This window comes from Phyllobates terribilis, unplaced genomic scaffold (genome assembly GCF_046119375.1).
Source record: "Phyllobates terribilis strain yellow unplaced genomic scaffold, ASM4611937v1 Scaffold_4__5_contigs__length_816908805, whole genome shotgun sequence".
In the NCBI taxonomy this organism is placed as follows: domain Eukaryota; kingdom Metazoa; phylum Chordata; class Amphibia; order Anura; family Dendrobatidae; genus Phyllobates; species Phyllobates terribilis.
In genome coordinates this window covers 550,284,868-550,305,879 of record NW_027362764.1, presented here as the reverse complement: position 1 = coordinate 550,305,879, position 21,012 = coordinate 550,284,868, and the positions used below count along the sequence as shown (strand labels likewise).

The window sequence follows — 21,012 nt, the reverse complement described above, 5'->3', positions numbered from 1 at the left end:
ACCTTGAGGGGTGCAGTTTTTAGAATGGTGTCACTTTTGGGTATTTTCTGTCATAAAGAACCCTCAAAGTGACTTCAAATATGATGTGGTCCCTAAAAAAATGTTTTTGTAAATTTTGTTGGAAAAATGAGAAATCGCTGGTCAACTTTTAACCCTTATAGCTCCCTATCAAAAAAAAATTTGGGTTCCAAAATTGTGCTGATGTAAAGTAGACATGTGGGAAATGTTATTTATTAACTATTTTGTGTGACATATCTCTCTGATTTAAGGGCATGAAAATTCAAATTTTGAAAATTGCAAAATTTTCCAAATTTTCGCCAAATTTCAGATTTTTTCACAAATAAACGCAAGTGATATCGAAGAAATTTTACCACTATCATGAAGTACAATATGTCACGAAAAAACAGTCTCAGAATCAGGGGAATACGTTGAAGCTTTCCAGGGTAATTACTTCATAAACTGGCAGTGGTCAGAATTGAAAAAATTGGCCCGGTCACGAAGGCAAAAACAGGCTCTGGCGCGAAGTGGTTAATTATTTTACTTTTATTGCAGGAGACATGGGATTCAGCTGGAATGGGTGTAATGGTAAGTAGAGTTTAATTTAGAATATTAAATTATTGTGTGTTTATTTCGAATAAAAGATTTTATTCTGGGTGTTGGTGTTTTTTTTCACTTTCACTATGGGGTTAGTAATGGGGGCGTCTTATAGATGCCTCCGCATTACTACCCTGGGCTTGAAGTCAGCTAGCATTATAAGCTGACATCAACCCCAGCCCTATTACCCCACTGCCATGAATCATAGAATCATAGAATGGTAGAGTTGGAGGGGATCTCCTGGGTCATCTGGTCCAACCCCCTGCTCAAAGCAGGATTCACTAAATCATCTCAGACAGATGTCTGTCCAGCCTCTGTTTGAAGACATCCATTGAAGGAGAACTCACCACCTCTCGTGGCAGCCTGTTCCACTCATTGATCATCCTAACTGTCAAAAAGTTTTTTCTAATATCTAATCTGTGTCTCCTCCCATTCAGTTTCATCCCATTGCTTCTAGTCTTTCCTTGTGCAAATGAGAATAAAGATGATCCTTCTTCAATGTGACAGCCCTTGAGATATTTGTAGACAGCTATTAAGTCTCCTCTCAGTCTTCTTTTTTGCAAGGTAAACATTCCCAAATCCTGTAACCGTTCCTCATAGGACATGGTTTGCAGACCGGTCACCATTCTGGTTGCTCTTCTCTGAACTTGCTCCAGTTTGTTGATGTCTTTTTAAAAATGTGGTGCCCAAAACTGGACGCAGTATTCCAGATGAGGTCTGACCAAAGAGGAGAAAAGTCCGATAATGACTTCACGTGATCTAGACTGTATGCTTCTGTTAATACATCTCAGAATTGTATTTGCCTTTTTTGCTGCTGCATCACACTGTGGACTCATGTTCAGTCTATGATCTATTTGTATACCTAAGTCTTTTTCCTATGGATGTGCCATTTCTGGGGCTGCTGAGGGCTGGTCTTTTTAGCCGGGGAGGGGGCCAATATTCATGGCACCCTTCCTGGGCTATTAATATCAGCCCCCAGCTGTCTGCCTAGCCTTTGCTAGCTATTAAAACAGGGGGACCCCACGTCATTTTTTTGTGTGTCCCCCATTTTAATAGCTAGTAAAGGCTAGGTATTCAGCTGGGGGCTGATATTAGTAGCCTGGGAAGCTCCGTGAGTATTACCCCCTTCCCAGGCTTCAAACATCTGCCCCAGCCATCTGCTTAACCTCCGCTAGAGACTAAACTTACGGGGAACCCCACGCCAATTTTTTTTTAAATAATCCTTTATTTTAACACTAAATGACAAGTACAGTAACCAACACTGACACTGTACTTATTATATATGTGACTGACGTGTTTCTATGTATCTAATCTATGTATGATGCTCTATTCTTTCTGTTCTAAATTGTCGAGTACCAATGTTATAACTGTATGCCGCTGATGAATTGCCAGCTTTTCATGTTTCTCTGAGCACTGTTCCCATCGGGCAATCGCTGTAATGCCACAACCACCATGGCTGCGGCATTACAGTGAGTGGCAGGCAATCCCTGCATGTTGATTGGCGCTCTGCCCGAGCATCTGCCCGAGCATCGTGCAAGTACTCGGCGAGCTTCGAGCATCTCGAGTACTGAGATGCTCGGGTGAGTACCGAGCAGTGACGAGCTTGCTCGCTCATCACTAGTCATTTGTACAGAGGGGTATGAAAGAGTTATTGAGCATTTGCACTTTATAAGTTGTTTGCACCTTTGATATGGGGATAGGTGCAATAAAATACTAATCTATGGAGTATAAATATATAACAGTCATAATGATTTCAGCTTGTGGCTGGTGGTGATTGTAATTTGAAAGTACCTGGAATTTTAAATATTTATTTTAAACTATTTGAAATAAAAACATTCATTTTAAAGTTATTTTGGTTATCTTTTGTATCTTCCTACTTTTGAAATGAGTGCAATAGAACACTATTTTCTAGTTGTGATTGTATGATAATTGGGAATCAATTTTTGTTGGACATTATTGGAGTGTATTAATGGTTAGTACCTAGTAGCAACCCCATTTTCCAGTATCACAGCTTGTAAATGTTTTTTTTTGTATCCAGACAAGAGTCTTTCAATTCTTGTTTGAGTGACTTTCATCCATTCTTCCTTGGAAAATTCTTCCAATTCTGTGAGATTCCTGGGTTGTCTTGCATGCACTGCTATTTTGAGGTCTAACCACAGATTTTCAATGATGTTCAGATCAGGGGAATGTCAGGGCTATTGTAAAATCTTCAGCTTGCGCCTTTTGAGGTAGTTTATTGTGGATTTTGATGTGTGTTTAGGATCATTATTCATTTGTAGAAGCCATCCTCTTTTCAGCTTAAGCTTTTGTACAGATGGTGTTATATTTGCATCAAGAATTTGTTGAAATTTCTTTGAATCCATTCTTGGTTTACTCGTGAAATGTTACTCATGTCATTGGCTGCAACACAATCCCAAAGTATGATGGACCCACCTTGGTGCTTAATGTTTTGCAAGATGGTCTTTTCCAGAAATTATGTGCCCTTTTTTCTCCACACCTTGGATCATTGTGGCCAGAGAGTTCTATTTTAAACTCATCGGTCCACAGGACTTGTTTCCAAATGCATCAGGCTTGTTTAGATGTTCTTTTGCATTCTTCTGATGCTGAATTTTATGATGAGGATGCAAGAGAGATTTTCTTCTGATGACTCTTCCATGAAGGCAATATTTGTGCAGCTATCTCTGAACAGTAGGACAGTGTACCACAACTCAAGAGTCTGCTAAATCTTTCTGAAGGTCTTTTGCAGCAAGTGGGGTGGTTCTGATTTGCCTCTCTCGCACTCCTATGAGCAGCTCTCACTGAAATTTTGCTTGGTCTTCCAGACCTTATCTTGACCTTCACTGTTCACTGCCATTTCTTAATTACATTTCAAACTGAGGAAAGGGCAACTTGAAAACACTTTGCTACTTTTCTTATAGCCTTCTCCTGCTTTGTGGGCATTCACCATTTTCAAAGTGTTAGGCAGCTGCTTAGAAGAACCCATTGTTAGGCATCGGTCTGGTGCTGGATTTGAAATGGGTCCAGGACCTTCTGTGGTCTCCGATTTCAGTCCAGCTGGGGCTGACGCTACTCAGCATCGCCGTCAGCCCCAACGCCGAGCTGGTCCTTGAGCACTGTTTGTCTCCGAGGTAGTTGTGCCTAGCAATGTTAAGCCTGGGTTGCAGAGTGTGACAGGGCTTGTGGAAACTAAGTCCAGGTTTTGCCACACTGAGCATGTCCGTGATCTGGCGGATCATGATTGGTGGGTTGGCACCCACCTGACCCGGTGACCTGGCACCGCCTGATTGGTTCACGGGTAACGTCACCAATAGCGCGTCGGTGGGCAGGGCTTAGTCTTTAAAAGGCCCACCCACAAAGATGGCGACGCGCTCAGATCATTTGAGCTAGCTGTTTGTGGTGTGCACGCTTTCTCTGGGCTCCTCGAAGAGCCTTAGCTTTAGTTAGGCAGGTCAGATTAAGTAGGCAGGTAGCTTCACCTTGCAGACTGGTTCTGACCAGGGGGTTCGCCTTACACCCCGAGCCGTCTGTGAGCTATATAGAGCGGGTTGGCTCAGTCTGGTAGCTCACCGGCTGAGTGCTCCAATACCCTGTGGGAATCACACCCGCATGATAGCGCCTTCTCCTATAGCGTAGCGCCTGTATCGATGACAGGGCTACTGCTCCTAGTCCGGTCACACGTCTCCCTGCTGTTCTTGGAGATTGTGTGAATCGCTTTAGCGCCAATCCCCATAGCGTAGCACCTGTATCAAAGACAGGGCTACTGCTGTTCCCACGGTCGCATGTCACCCTGCGGTTCTTGGAGATTGTGCGAACCGTCTTACCCTTCTGTGTGCCTTAACACGAAGGGTTAAGATATTTGTTATGTGAGTCACCGGTCGCTCTCTCCCTCCGTGCAGTTAACGGAGATAGAGCGTACCGCTTTACCCGTTCCTGTGTGAATTAACACGGAAGGGTTTAACATTTAAGTTGTCGTTTGCCTTTCCACCCGGAAAGTGTTCGGCAGCAGTCTTTCAGGCTGCATCGCGGACCCCGGGTTCGGTTGCATTCCATTAAAATAAAGTTGTCTGCAACCGCCCTCCTAACAGTATGTGAGCGCCAGGGTCTTGCTGAACATGGTCGACAATAAACAACTGCAGCGATACATACAGCAACTGGAGGCTAGACTTAAATCTCTGGAACAAACTGCCCTGGTCACTGATATCACTGCAGTAGCTTCCCAGGCGGCTACTCTCGCAGCCAATATTATTAACTCGGCTGCGGTGAAAACTGCAACCACTGCAAGTGCCCCATTACCCCGGTTTGCTCTCCTGGAGAAGTTTTCTGGGGATAGTAAACTCTGCAGGGGTTTTATTAACATATGCTCCATTCATTTGGAGATGATGGAGGCACGGTTCCCCTCCGAAAGAGCCAAAGTGGGATATATAATTTCATTACTCTCTCACAGGGCTCTGGAGTGGGCTACTCCTCTATGGGAGCGGAACGACCCGGTTGTAGTAAATGCGGGTCTTTTCCTTAAGACTCTAAAAAGTGTTTTTCTGGGTCCTCAGGTCACGCATGATATGGCTCTCAAGCTTCTTGCGTTGGTCCAGGGTTCAGCCACCGCCAGACACTATGCCGTCCAGTTCAGAACCCTAGCGGCTGAACTGGATTGGTCTGAGCGGTCGCTTATCCCGGTATTCTGGAGGGGTCTGGCTGGGCATATCAAAGATTATTTATCTACCAGAGAAATCCCAACCTCCCTGGAGGAGTTAATATCTCTCGCTGACCGTATTGACTTGCGTCATGCGGAACACAGGTTAGAGCTGGAGGTTGCCAGACCTCAGTATCTGTTGGCACCATCCGCCTTTACACCCGTTTTCAAACCCAAGACACTCGACCAGGAGCCTTAAGCTACGGATGTACCCCAGTCAAAGTCTAGTTCCTCTCGTTCCCATTCTGCACATATCTTGGAGCACCCCGTAAATAAGGGTTCCAAGCAGTCGGTAAAACGAGTAGGTCTTACCACCGTTGGAGGAGGGGTATTAAATTCCGGGACTTCTTCCTCCAAATTATTACATAATGTGACTTTGTCCTTTGGTAAAGCTGCAGTCACTGCCAAGGCGTGGGTGGATTCTGGTGCTGATGGCAATTTTCTATCATCTATGTTTGCCCAGAGGCATGCCATCCCTATTGAGTTACTCTCTATACCAATGAACATTAGTATTGTCAATGGTTCGCTCCTGGATGTACAAATCACCCACCAGTCGATTCCTCTCACCATGTCATTTCCCCAGGGCCACCGGGAGGTTATTTCATTTCTTATTATTCCCGGTGGATTAGACGAGGTGTTATTGGGGCTCCCCTGGTTACGTTGTCAAACTCCACACATTGACTGGAATACGGGGAGAATTTCTTCCTGGAGTGAGAATTGTACTTCTCAGTGTTGGGTCAAAGTCACCCGGAGGGTAGTCTATGATCCTCCTAGCATTGCGACATCCGGTACAGATTCCTTGTCTGTTTCCAGGACCCGGTCCTTGTCTGATTATGTCACAAAGAACTCTCAGGAAGAGAGGGTGGCTGAAGTGTCCTCCAACCCGGTTCAGTCGGGGAGGACGTTTGTTTCCCCAAATCAACAGAGTATGGTGCTCTCCTGGGCTCATGCCCCTAAGACCGGAGCTCACCTGGGGGTAAAACGTACCACTAAGTCCCTTCTACGGTCCTATTGGTGGCCCCGGTGGCGCCAGGACGTCAAGGACTTTGCTCTCGCATGTCCCGTCTGTGCGAGAGATAAATCTTTTCGCCAGAGACCGGCGGGTCCTTCCTCCCTGTCACCCGTGAAGGATCCTACGCATAGAGAACCAGATGTCACTGCTTCCCGTCCTAAAAGAGGGCAGCCTGTACACCGGAGGGGGTCACTGTTTCGTGAATCCTCTCTGTAACCCGTTGGACCACATCCTTGCCCCCCGTCTCATGGAGGAAAATGAGCGTCAATTGGAGGGGGATAATGTTAGGCGTCGGTCTGGTGCTGGATTCGAAATGGGTCCTGGACCTTCTGTGGTCTCCGATTTCAGTCCAGCTGGGGCTGACGCTGCTCAGCATCGCCATCAGCCCCAACGCCTAGCTGGTCCTTGAGCACTGTTTGTCTCCGAGGTAGTTATGCCTAGCAATGTTAAGCCTGGGTTGCAGAGTGTGACAGGGCTTGTGGAAACTAAGTCCAGGTTTTGCCACACTGAGCATGTCCGTGATCTGGCGGATCATGATTGGTGGGTTGGCACCCACCTGACCCGGTGACCTGGCACCGCCTGATTGGTTCACGGGTAACGTCACCAATAGCGTGTCGGTGGGCAGGGCTTAGTCTTTAAAAGGCCCGCCCACAAAGATGGCGACGCGCTCAGATCATTTGAGCTAGCTGTTTGTGGTGTGCACGCTTTCTCTGGGCTCCTCGAAGAGCCTTAGCTTTAGTTAGGCAGGTCAGATTAAGTAGGCAGGTAGCTTCACCTTGAAGACTAGTTCTGACCAGGGGGTTCGCCTTACACCCCGAGCCGCCTGTGAGCTATATAGAGCGGGTTGGCTCAGTCTGGTAGCTCGCCGGCTGAGTGCTCCAATACCCGACGGGTATCACACCCGCACGATAGCGCCTTCTCCTATAGCGTTGCGCCTGAATCGAAGACAGGGCTACTGCTCCTAGTCTGGTCACATGTCTCCCTGCGGTTCTTGGAGATTGTGTGAACCACTTTAGTGTCAATCCCCATAGCGTAGCGCCTGTAGCAAAGACAGGGCTACTGCTGTTCCCACGGTCGCACGTCTCCCTGCGGTTCTTGGAGATTGTGCGAACCGTCTTACCCTTCCTTGTGCCTTAACACGAAGGGTTAAGATATTTGTTAGGTGTGTCGCTGGTCGCTCTCTCCCTCCGTGCAGTTAACGGAGATAGAGCGTACCGCTTTACCCGTTCCTGTGTGAATTAACACGGAAGAGTTTAACATTTAAGTTTTCCTTTGCCTTTCCACCCGGAAAGTGTTCGGCAGCAGTCTTTCAGGCTGCATTGTGGACCCCGGGTTCGGTTGCGTTCCATTAAAATAAAGTTGTCTGCAACCGCCCTCCTAACACCCATGGCTGCTGTTTTTTGGCACAGGGCTAGTGTAGGCTGGGTTTTTATAAAGCTGAGAAATCTGCATCACCTGGTCTTTCTTAACGATGATAGTTAACAAGCCATAACCCTAACATGCTAATTAAGGTCTGAAACCTTGGTCTAAGTTATCTGAGCACACAATCTCCAAAGGTGCCCAAACTTTTGTCTCCCATTTTCTTTTTTTGTAATTTTTAAAATGTAAAAGATGAATATATATATATTTATAATATAGCCGGGGATGCTTGTCTCTATCTGAAGTCTTTATAGACTGCGCAGGTGCGACACGCCTGCGCAGTCTGGCTCCAGAAAGAAGCACGCATGGAGCCGTTATGCATGTAAGAGGAGCGTATGGCACCAGAGATCATGATATGCGTAGACACTGAACGCATACCGCAATCTCCAGCGCCAAACTTCGCCTCTCGCCTCTCTTTGCCAGAGACCGGGCGCATGCGCATAGCACTATCCGGCACCATTTTACTGAAGACACATTTGCAGTATTTCTTCAGCAAAATGGTGCCGGACAGCGCGATATGGGCGCAAGCATACTCTGGTGCCATACTCCTCCCCTGGCCTACAGCAGAACAGGACACAGCAGAACTGAAGCACAGGGAAGAAAGGTCAGTATAACTGTTTATTTTTTGAATGTGTGTGCAGCGTGAAAGGGATTAGGGGTGCCATACATACCAGGATTGGGGGATGAGGGGGCCACACATACCAGGATTGGGGGGTGAGGGGACCATGCATACCAGGATGGAGGGGTACCACACATACCTGGATTGGGGGTTGAGGGGACCAAGCATACCAGGATTGGGGGGTGAGGGGACCATGCATACCAGGATTGTGTGGTGAGGGGATTATGCATAGCAGGATAGGGGGGTGAGGGGATCATGCATACCAGGATGAGAGGTACCACACATAACAGGATTGGGGGATGAGGGGACAATGCATACCAGGATTGGGGGGTGAGGGGACCATGCATAATAGGATTTGGGGTTGAGGGGACCATGCATACCAGGATGAGGGGTACCACACATACCATTATTGGGGTGCGAGGGGTACCATGCATACTAGGATGAGGGATGGGTTGCCATGCATATCAGGATAGGGATGAGGGGTGCCATACATACTATGATGAGGGATTGGGGGCCATGCATACCAGGATTGGGGGATGAGGAGGCCATACTTACCAGGATAGGGGGATGAGGGGTGCCATACATACCAGAATAGGGATGAGTGGTACCATGCATACCAGGATGAGGGATGGGGTGCTATGCATACCAGGATGAGCGGTACCATACATACCAGGATATGGATGAGGGGTACCATGCGTACCAGGATAGGGATGAAGGGTACCATACATACCAGGATGAGGGATGGGGTGCCATGCATACCAGGATTGGGGGATGAGTGGTGCCATGCATACTAGGATGAGGGATTGGGTACCATGCATACCAGAATTGGGGGGTGAGGGGTACCACACATACCAGGATTGGGGTGTGAGGGGTGCCATGCATATCAGAATAGGAATGAGGGGTACCATGCATACCAGGATGAGGGATGGGGTGCCATGCAAACCAGGATGAGGGGTGCCATGCATACAAGAATAGGGATGAGGGGTACTATGCATACCAGGATAAGGGATGAGGTGCCATGCATACCACGATTGGGATGAGGGGTGCCATGCATACTAGGATGAGGGATTGGGTGCCATGCATACCAATATTGGGGGATGAGGAGGCCATACATACCAGGATTGGGGGATGAGGGGTGCCATACATACCAGAATAGGGATGAGGGGTACCATGCATACCAGGATGAGGGATGGGGTGCTATGCATACCAGGATGAGGGGTACCATACATACCAGAATAGGGATGAGGGGTACCATACATACCAGGATAGGGATGAGGGATACCATACATACCAGGATTTGGGGATGAGTGGTGCCATGCATACCAGGATGAGGGATAGGGTGCCATGCATATCAGGATGAGGGGTACCATACATACCAGGATAGGGATGAGGGGAACCATACATTCCAGGATTGGGGAATGAGTGGTGCTGTGCATACCAGGATGAGGGAATGGGTACCATACATACCAGGATTGGGATGAGGGGTGCAATGTATACCAGATTTGGAATGAGGGGTGCCATACATACCAGGATTGGGGATGAGGGGTGCCATGCATACCAGGATTGGGGAAGAGGGGTGCCATGCATGCCAGGATTGGGGATTAGGGGTGCCATTAATACCAAGATTGGGGATGAGGGGTGCCATGCGTACCAGGATTGGGGATGAGGGGTGCCATGCATACCAGTATTGGGAAGAGGGGTGCCATGCATACCATGATTGGAGATGAGGGAGCCATGAATGCCAGGATTGTGGGTGAGGGAGCCACGCATAACAGGATGGGGGATGAGGGGGCCATGCATACAAGGATAGGTATGTGGGGGGCCATGCATACCAGGATATAGATGAGGGGTACCATGTATACCAGGATAGGGATAAGGAGTGCCATGCATACCAGGATAGGGACGAGGAGTGCCATGCATACCAGGATGGGGGTGAGGAAGCCATGCATACCAGGATTAGGGATGAGGGGCCCATGCATACCAGGATAGGGATAAGGAGTGCCATGCATACCAGGATAGGGACGAGGAGTGCCATGCATACCAGGATGGGGGTGAGGAAGCCATGCATACCAGGATTAGGGATGAGGGAGCCATGCATACCAGGATTGGGGATGAGGGAGCCATGCATACCAGGATCGGGGATGAGGGAACCATGCATACCAGTATTAGGGATGAGGGGTGCCATGAATCCCAGGATTGGGGATGAGGGAGCCATGCATACCAGGATTGGGGATGAGGGGTACAATGCATTACAGGATTGGGGATGAGGAGTGCCATGCATACCAGGATTGGGGATGAGGGGTGCCATGCATACCAGGATTGGGGATGATGGAGCCATGCATACCAGGATTGGGCATGAGGGGTGCCATGCATACCAGAATTGGGGATGAGGGGTGCCATGCATGCCAGGATTGGGGATGAGGGGTGCCATGCATACCAGGATTGGGGATGAGGGGTGTCATGCATACCAGGATTGGGGATGAGGGGTGCCATGCATACCAGGATTCGGATGAGGGGCCATGTTTACCAGGATAGGGAAGAGGAGTGCCATGCATACCAGGATGGGGGTGAGGGGTGCAATGCATACCAGGATGAGGGATACTATACATACCAGGATAGGGATGAGGGATGGGGTACCATGCATACCAGGATAGGAAGGAGGAGTACCAGGATTGGGGGTGAGGGGTGCCATGCATACCAGGATTGGGGATGAGGGGTACCATGCATATCAGGATTGGGGGTGAGGGGTGCCATGCATACCAGGATTGGGGGTGAGGGATGCCATGCATACCAGGATTGGGGGTAATGGGTGCTATGCATACCTGGATTGGGGGTGAGGGGTGCCATGCATTCCAGGATTGGAGGTGAAGGGTGCCATGCATTAGAGGATAGGGATGAGGGGTGCCATGCATACCAGGATAGGGATGAGGGGTGCCATGCAAACCAGGATAGGGATGAGGGGTGCGATGCATACCAGGATGGGGATGAGGGGTGCCATGCATACCAGGATAGGATGGTGGGGACAGGATGGGAGCAGCACAAATACAAGGAGGGGGGAAGCACATACAGTACCAGCATTGGAGACCATATGCCAATATGCTCGCCACCCGGGCGCAGAATGGGTTCAATAGCTAGTATATTTATATACAGTACAGACCAAAAGTTTGGACACACCTTCTCATTTAAAGATTTTTCTGTATTTCAGGACTATGAAAATTGTACATTCACACTGAAGGCATCAAAACTATGAATTAACACATGTGGAATTATATACTTAACAAAAAAGTGTGAAACAACTGAAAATATGTCTTATATTCTAGATTATTCAAAGTAGCCACCTTTTGCTTTGATGACTGCTTTGCACACTCTTGGCATTCTCTTGATCAGCTTCAAGTGGTAGTCACTGGAAATGGTCTTCCAACAATCTTAAAGGAGTTCCCAGAGATGCTTAGCACTTGTTGGCCCTTTTGCCTTCACTCTGCGGTCCAGCTCACCCCAAACCATCTCGATTGGGTTCAGGTCTGGTGACTTTGGAGGCCAGGTCTTCTGGCGTAGCACCCCATCACTCTCCTTGTTTGTCAAATAGCCCTTACACAGCCTGGAGGTGTGTTTGGGGTCATTGTCCTGTTGAAAAATAAATGATGGTCCAACTAAACGCAAACCGGATGGAATAGCATGCCGCTGCAAGATGCTGTGGTAGCCATGCTGGTTCAGTATGCCTTCAATTTTGAATAAATCCCCAACAGTGTCACCAGCAAAGCACCCCCACACCATCACACCTCCTCCTCCATGCTTCACGGTGGGAACCAGGCATGTAGAGTCCATCCGTTCACCTTTTCTGCGTCGCACAAAGACACGGTGGCTGGAACCAAAGATCTCAAATTTGGACTCATCAGATGAAAGCACAGATTTCCACTGGTCTAATGTCCATTTCTTGTGTTATTTAGCCCAAACAAGTCTCTTCTGCTTGTTGCCTGTCCTTAGCAGTGGTTTCCTAGCAGCTATTTTACTATGAAGGCGTGCTGCACAAAGTCTCCTCTTAACAGTTGTTGTAGAGATGTGTCTGCTGCTAGAACTCTGTGTGGCATTGACCTGGTCTCTAATCTGAGCTGCTGTTAACCTGCGATTTCTGAGGCTGGTGACTCAGATAAACTTATCCTCAGAAGCAGATGTGACTCTTGGTCTTCTTTTCCTGGGGTGGTCCTCATGTGAGCCAGTTTCTTTGTAGCGCTTGATGGTTTTTGCAACAGCACTTGGGGACACTTTCAAAGTTTTCCCAATTTTTCGCACTCACTGACCTTCATTTCATAAAGTAATGATGGCCACTCATTTTTCTTTACTTAGCTGCTTTTTTCTTGCCATAATACAAATTCTAACAGTCTATTCAGTAGGACTATCAGATGTGTATCCACCAGACTACTGCCCAACACAACTGATGGTCCCAACCCCATTTATAAGGCAAGAAATCCCACTTATTAAACCTGACAGGGCACACCTGTGAAGTGAAAACCATTTCCGGTGACTACCTCTTGAAGCTCATCAAGAGAATATAATTCCACATGTGTTAATTCATAGTTTTGATGCCTTCAGTGTGACTGTACAATTTTCATAGTCCTGAAAATACAGAAAAATCTTTAAATGAGAAGGTGTGTCCAAACTTTTGGTCTGTACTGTATATATATATATATATATATATATTGCCTAAAATACAAAGGAAATGTGTCATGTTTTACTTTAGGCCTTTTAGAGATCAATTCATCTTCAACTTTCTTAACTGTTCACAATAACAGTAATTTTGACCTGGGGTGCACAAACTTTTACATGTCACTGTATATTACAACCATAAGGGGGAGCTTGATTGATATATGTCTTACTTAACGTGTGCAAATATATAACTGATATGTGAAACAAATAGCAGTATAGCACAATATTGTATACAAGTATAATAATAAGCAAACTCATTAGCAACACTTACCATAATAGTCCTCTCTTTGTTCATCCTAACCTTTGCCGTGCCACATGTTCTACTCTCCTTAGTTATCCCCTTACAATACTTGTGCATGTGTTTCATTGCTCTGGTATCTGAAACTATGCAATATACTAGGCCACATTAATTAAACTATGCTCCTGATCACAGAATAAAAATTACAAAATGCATTCATCTTTCTTTTTTTTAAAAACAAAACCTTGTGTACCAGCAAATAATTGATTGGTTACTATTTAAAATTGTTTCTAACTTTCACAATTAACTTCAATATTTTCTTTATCTCCTAAGGGGGTTGTTTAGTTTCATTGAAACTCGCGGCCAACTCTGCTTTAAAGTAATTAAATAGGCTGTGCTCCCCTATGAAAATTCCTGATGCTCAATCACCACCTTTCCACCATTCCCCACCAGTTTTTGTTTACTGGCTGTAAATTCTGTAGCCAATCACTGGGATCAGTAACATTATGCTATCTAAGGCTTCCTTCACATGTCCGTGTTTAAACATATATGTGAAAAACCAGTACCGGTGTCATCAGTGTTTTCCATCAGTGCATCATCCGTGTGTCCATTTTTACAGTCAGTGCGTCATCAATTTTTTCCGTTATGGATGAAGAAAGAAACACATTGCAAAGTATAGGAGAAGGTTTGTAATGTTAATCACGGACAGCACATGAATGCTTTTTGTGTTCTGTACGTGTTTTTCACGGACCCATAGACTAGTATCGCCCCTTGTCATTCATGCTGCAAGAAAAAAATGGACACGTCTGAGTATTTTGTATGGACACAGAGTCCATGAAAAACACAGACATGTGAATAGCACCATAGATTATAATGGGTATGTGTTTTTTTTTTTTGTTTTGTTTTGGTTTTTTTTGCGTTCCCCTGGATCAACGCTGCGGAATAGCTGCAGTGCACAAGAAATAGGCTGAACTGGATGGACGCTTGTCTTTTTTCGGCCTTATAAACTATGTAACTATGTAACTATGTAAAAACACGGATACCACGTGTACTGGAAACACGGACGAGAGAAGGGGGTCTAACTCAGCATCAGCGCTAAGCACAGTATATGGCTGTCAAATGTTATAAACGTGAAGACACCTCTGCAAGTAATACTGGCAGGAAGTAGGGCAGAGCGGGTACTGAGGCAACAAGGGATTCAAAAGAAAAGTGCTGCTTTTTTATTGTAATGCATCACCAGTGTTGACCCTCTTTTTGATTAAACTAAACAATTCTTTTTTTTTTATTTATATTTTGTGGCCCTTAGGTGCTAAAATTTGATTTTACTTTTGATACCTTAAAACATTCCTAAATGACTTCCCTAGTTTAGAAATACATTTTCAAACATTGTGTCTGGGATTTTTGGCTTTCCTTATTAGGTATTTTGGTAATGTAGCTAAAACCTGTCCATGGTGAGAATCAGCTTATCCATGTACTACAAGGACGGCCCATTAAACACCTTTTTCAGAATTTAAAGAAAATGTTTTTGAGGATATGGGCTGAAAAAAGGCCAATTCTCATTCTTCAAATCAGTCTTTGCTTAATTCTTGCAGCAGAGCAGTACATCATGTAACCACTGCCGCCAATCACTGACTTCAGCGGTCATGTGCCGTACTTGCTGGCGTCTCTGCTAACGCTAGTGATTGCATCTTTCAAATAAATGATGTATTGCACATAATCACTGCAGGAAAGTAAGAAAACTATCAGGGATCAACCACAGGAGCGATGATGCAAGAGGTGACTGTAGGGTTTTTTCTTTATTTTATTCCTTACGCTTGGCAACTTTTTCATAAATCTCAGAAACACTCTTTCATTTCAATGAACACCATGTAAATATAATGCTTTATTTCCTCACAGTTTATAGATGCTTGCTAGGGGTTTAGACAAAGGTAAATTCTCCAATTCACAGTTAACCCTTTTAGTAATTTACATTATTTACATCAATGGGAGCTGTGCTGAAATCCCTAAGAATGACCACTACGCAAGGTGTAAAGCTGTGGTGTTTCGGCTCCATATACTGTGAACTTTGGGAATTTGTAGAACCTGGTATTAGCTTGTAAGAGGGAGAGTCAGGTGTTATACACCCACCTGTATGATATTTATTGCCAGTCATCAATTTCTGGAGGTCATCAATATCTTAGTCCTGTTCAATTGAATAGGTCATTAATATCTTAATCCTTGTCAACCCTTTTAATTTAATCAAAGGCAACAAGAAATATAATAATAATAATAATAATAATAATAATAATAATAATAATATTTGACACAGCTTTGATGATTATTCTATCTAATCCAGACATACTACAACACTTCTACTTGACAAAGCTATATACCCTACATGGACAAAAGTATTGGGGCACAATTATGTAGTGGAGAGCACTTGTTGAACCCTGGTGTTGAATGAGAGGGGCTATATTGCAATCTCATTTCAAGTTCTTCCCATAGGTGTTTAATGTTGTGAAAGTTAGGGCTCTTTGTGGGCCATTCAAGTTCTTACACACCAACTCCAAACAAGTCTTTACAGATTTTACTTTCTCCATGTGGGCACAGAAAAAGCCTTCCCCAAACTATTCTTACAAATTTGGAAGCCATACAATTGTCTAAAAATTATTGGAATGCTGAAATAGTAAGATTTCCCTTTATTCCAACTGTGAGGCAAAAGCAAACTCCTAAAAAACAATTCTATAGCATTAGCACCCTTCCACTAAACCTTACAGTTAGCACAATGCAGTCAGGCCCATAATGTTTTCCTTGTATTTTCCAAACTCATATTCATCCATCAGACTTCCGGATAGACAAGCGTGATTTGTCACTTCATAGAACACATTTCCCCTTCTTCAGAGTCCAGTGATTCTGTACTTTACACTCTTCTATTCTTCCAAGAGTGCTTGGTGATGCAAAGGTTGCATGTAGCTGCTTAGCCATTGATGCCCATTCCATGAAGACCCTTGGCACACAGTTTAGTGCTGATGTCTATTCAAGAAGAGGTTTGGAGCTCTGTAGTTATTGAATCAGCAGAGCCTTGGTAATTTTTAGACACTTTGTGCAACAGATACAGCAATCCAGCACTGTAATTTTATGTGTTTTCCATCTCGTTACACTTCAGTTGATGTGGTTTCTAATTGCTTACAAGTTTCAATAATATTACACTTGATTGTGAAATATTTAGGAGGGAAGAAATTGCATAAATTGACTTGTTATAAAATTGTCATGATATTGCAGTGTCACACTAAAATTCAGAGAGCTTTTCAGAATGACCCATTCTTTAATAAATGTTAGTAAAGACAGAATAAATGGCTATTGGCTGGATTTCATTTACCTGTGATAATGGGAATGAATAAAAAAACTGAATTCAATGATTAGGAGGTGTGACCCAATACTTTTATCCAAAAACAGTATGTAAAGCTAAATACTGCACATAAATACAGATTCCTGGTACATATTGTTTTAAAGCTCTCAGAGATTTGGGTCACAATAGTAATTAGGATGCTTATATATAGAAATATAGAAATAAGTACACAAGGTAGGAGAGATCACATTGTTAATGCAAACTACAGTTAACTGCTTATTTCCCAACTTGGTCTGGACAACGAGCCTGTGTTGGAATAACACAAGTTTTCTGGGCTGATTTAAAGGACAGATCCCAGGAAAGTTATTCAAAATAATTGTTTTTATTTGTTATTACTTTTCTATGCTCTGTCCTTATAATCAGCCCAATAAGCGTGTGTTATTCCAATACAGGCTCATTGTCCAGACCAAGCTGGGAAATAATGAAGCAGAAAACTTTAATTTACATTATAAATTGTAATGTTCTCACAAAAAGATTATTTTTATTTCTCAATAAATACTAGATATTTTATAACATTTTTGAAATATATTCCTTTGTTTGAATAGAAACTATAAGACAATTTTTGCATTGGGCATAATTATTTAATAAATTATTAGATGTTATATAAATTATGGTGTGATAAATTGTGTTTCTCATTTTACACAGAAAATCCTGCTCAAATTGGGAAAGGCTATGTTGCCATTAGCATTCTAGACATTAATGATAATGCACCTGAATTTGCAATGGAATATGAGACCAGTGTTTGTGAGAATGCACATCCAGGACAGGTAAGTCTAATGACACATACGCTGACATAGACACATGCACATGCATATACCATATATCTGCTGGAAGATGGAAATATGTGATCCTTCTTCCTGGACTCTTTCTACTTTTGTTTTGTGATAATGACTTAATGGCCTAATTCATCAAGACTGGCATTTCATATTGTGGATGCAGAGTCTGCTGGAGTAAGATCAACTCAATAAGAGGCATGATCCTCTTAATGAATTTGGCATGTTTCAGTTGCCATGCACCAGACTAAGAATTATACTACAGTCTTGGGCTGAAGTACATTTCTGCAATACAGTGTCCATTTTAGGACATGATCAGATATCAAAATCAAATATCTGAATGATGAGGCTAAATACCCTGTTTGAGAACTGATTCTGACGAGTGATTCTGACGAGTGATTCTGACGAGTGATTTTGATGAGTGATTTTGACAAGTGATTCTGACAAGTGATTTTGACAAGTGATTTTGACAAGTGATTTTGCTAAGTAATTTTGACGAGTGATTCTGACAAGTGATTTTGACAAATGATTTTGATGAGCGATTCTGACATGTGATTCTGACGAGTGATACTGACGAGTGATTCTGATGAGTGATTCTGATAAGTGACTTTACAACTGTAATAATAATAATAAAAAAATTAACTGTTCGCAGATGGGACTTTATCCCAAAATTTTGTGTCCCAAACCCAGTGCACTAACCACAGAGATATAAACTCAGTTGTGAAAACCTATGAGTTCTATTTGCTTATATGATTTTCAGTGCAAACTTGTCTAAAACTCTTTGGGACTTATGCACAGACTGCAAGCAGCCAAATTCAAATGATGTTTGATCTTGATGTGTGAGTCTGATGTGTGACTTTTTTCAAACATCAGAATCAGAATCACAATGACTTTTAGTCACCCTGAGTATTTTCATGGTTGATCTCATAAGACAAGAAAAGCTGTCAGTTAGTATCATTTGATTGGATAGCTTAATGGTAAGGCATCAGCCTCTGAAACTACAGTGTTAAGAGTTCAAATCCTGATAAGAATAATATTTAGCACACAAACTACAGGGGTGTTTTACTTTTAATATCTGACACCCTGATTGTCATCTTGATGTGTTAAGAGTTTCAGAAACACTGTCTATTTGCATGGTAAATTACATAGCCAAAGAAAATTGGGAGGCAATAATTTACTACATATCTATTTCCAAGTGACTTTACATTTGCATAATTTCTTAAAGGCGTCTAATGATAAAATGTCTTTATTGTAAATTTTTATTTCCATCCACCCAAGTACTGGCTGCAAACTCCTAATTTACTTTGGCTATGTAATTTACCATGCAAATAAACAGCGTGTCTGAACTCTTAACACATCAGGATGACAATCAGAGTGTCAGATATTAAAAGTAATGCACCCCTGTAGTTTGTGTGCTAAATAGGCATAATCAAAAAAGGAACTTATTCCTATCAGGATTTTAACTACTAACACTGTAGTTTCAGAGACTGACACCTTACCATTAAGCTAACCAGTCAAGCAATACTAACTGATAGCTTTTCTTGTATTATGAGATCATCCATGAAAATACTCAGGATGACTAAAAGTCATTGTGATTCTGATTCTGATGTTTGAAGAAAGTCCCACATCAGACTCACACATCAAAATCAAACATCATTTGAATTTGGCTTGCTTGCAGTCTATGCATAAGTCCCAATTAGTTTTAGACAAGTTTGCACTGAAAATCATATAACCAAATGGAACTCCTAGGTTTTTGCACCTGGGTTTATGGCTCAGTGGTTAGTGCACTGGCTTTGGGATGCAGAATTTTTTGCTCAAGTGCCATCAGCGAACAGTTACTTTTTTTTTTTATTATTACAGTTGTAAAAGTCACTTGCCAAAGTCACTTGTCAGAATCACTTGTCAGAATCACTTGTCAGAATCACTTATCAAAATCAGTTCTCAGACAGGTTATTTAGCCTCAAACTGACATCATTCTGATGTTTGATTTTGATATCTGATCATGTCCTAAAATGGAAACTGTACTGCCATAATTTCTGGCACTATTGTGGCATAAATTACAATGAATTTTAATGGCTTCACTGGATGATGCCACCTTCTAATAAATAGAGATGAGCATATCGATCCATGGAGGATTGAGTTTGTTTGAATTTCCTGAAATTCACAGTATCATGCAAATTCAAACATTTTGAGATTCAATTCGTAGTTCGCTAAAAAAAATTGCCCAGCATCCACCAATTCCCACAATGAACGATCAGAGAGCAGGCTAATGACATTTTCATTGCCAAACGGGCCTCCCCAAAATGACCTGCAGCCATGACATCTTACATATTATCATACCTTGCAGAGTGCTGGACAGTACCGGGACCATCATAGAACAGCATTTCGCAGTGGAGCTTACCTTGTACGGCAGAGTCATTTTCCATCTCCAAAGTCACTGAGTCTCTGTTCTGTAATGTGTAACCTTGTATGGTTCTCTCTCTCTCTAGCTTTCAGAGTATTAGCTCTTATGGTCAGCATGGTCCTTTCTCTCCCCTGTAGAGGATAAGCTCTTATGGTCCTCAGGGACCTCTATGTCATTCTCTCACCCATAGAGTGTAACCTCTTTGGTCAGTCAAGTCCTGTCTCTCTTGTAAAGTGTAAGCTCTAATGGTCAGTGGGGTCTTCTATATCTTTCTCTCCCCCATGTATATTATCCAAAACAATTACGGGCATCTAGTGATGAGCGAGCATGCTCGCCACTGCTCGGTACTCGCCTGAGCATCTCAGTACTCGAGATGCTCGGAGCTTGCCGAGTACTTTCGAGATGCTCGGGCGGGAGCTCGGGTCCCCGTGCTACATGTTTGCCGCTATTTAGAGCTCCAATCATGCAGAGCTTGTCTGCCACTCACTGTAATGTCACAGCCATGGTGGTTGTGGCATTACAGTGATTGCCCAAATCGATGGGAACAGTGCTCACTGTGAAACATGAAAAGCCGTCAATTCAGCAGCGGCATACACCGGTACCCGACAATTTAGAACAGAAAGAATAGAGCATCTCACAAAGATTAGATAGATAGAAACATGTCATTCACATATATAATAAGTACAGTGACAGTGTTGGTTACTGTACTAGTTATTTAGTGTTAAAATAAAGGATTTATTAAAAAAAAAATAATAGTGTTTTCATGCACCCGTCTATTTAAAAATGCTGGCCGGCAATTCAACAGCGGCATACATCGGTACCCGACAATTTAGAACAGAAATAATAGAGCATCACACATAGATTAGATAGATAGAAACATGTCAGTCACATATATAATAAGTAGAGTGACAGTGTTGGTTACTGTACTTGTCATTTAGTGTTAAAATAATGGATTTATTAAAAGAAAAAATGGCGTAGGGTTCCCCATAATTTTAGTCTCTAGCGGAGGTTAAGCAGATGGCTGGGACAGATGTTTGAAGCCTGGGAAGGGGGTAATACCCATAAAGCATCCCAGGCTACTAATATCAGCCCCCCCCTGAATACCTAGCCTTTACCAGCTATTAAAATGGAGGACCCCCCAAAAAAATGACGTTGGGTCCCCCCTATTTTC

At 43.6% G+C, this 21,012-nt stretch overlaps 1 protein-coding gene across 2 annotated transcripts in view; it reads left to right on the top strand.

The window, feature by feature from the left end:
• Positions 1 to 21,012, top strand: part of LOC141265647 (cadherin-7) — a 471,557-nt gene that overhangs the window by 414,997 nt on the left and 35,548 nt on the right. For both annotated transcript variants that reach the window (XM_073678971.1, XM_073678972.1), the window contains exon 9: positions 17,310 to 17,431. In XM_073678971.1, the coding sequence (XP_073535072.1) occupies positions 17,310 to 17,431 (122 nt within the window). The remainder of the gene's footprint in view (positions 1 to 17,309; positions 17,432 to 21,012) is intronic.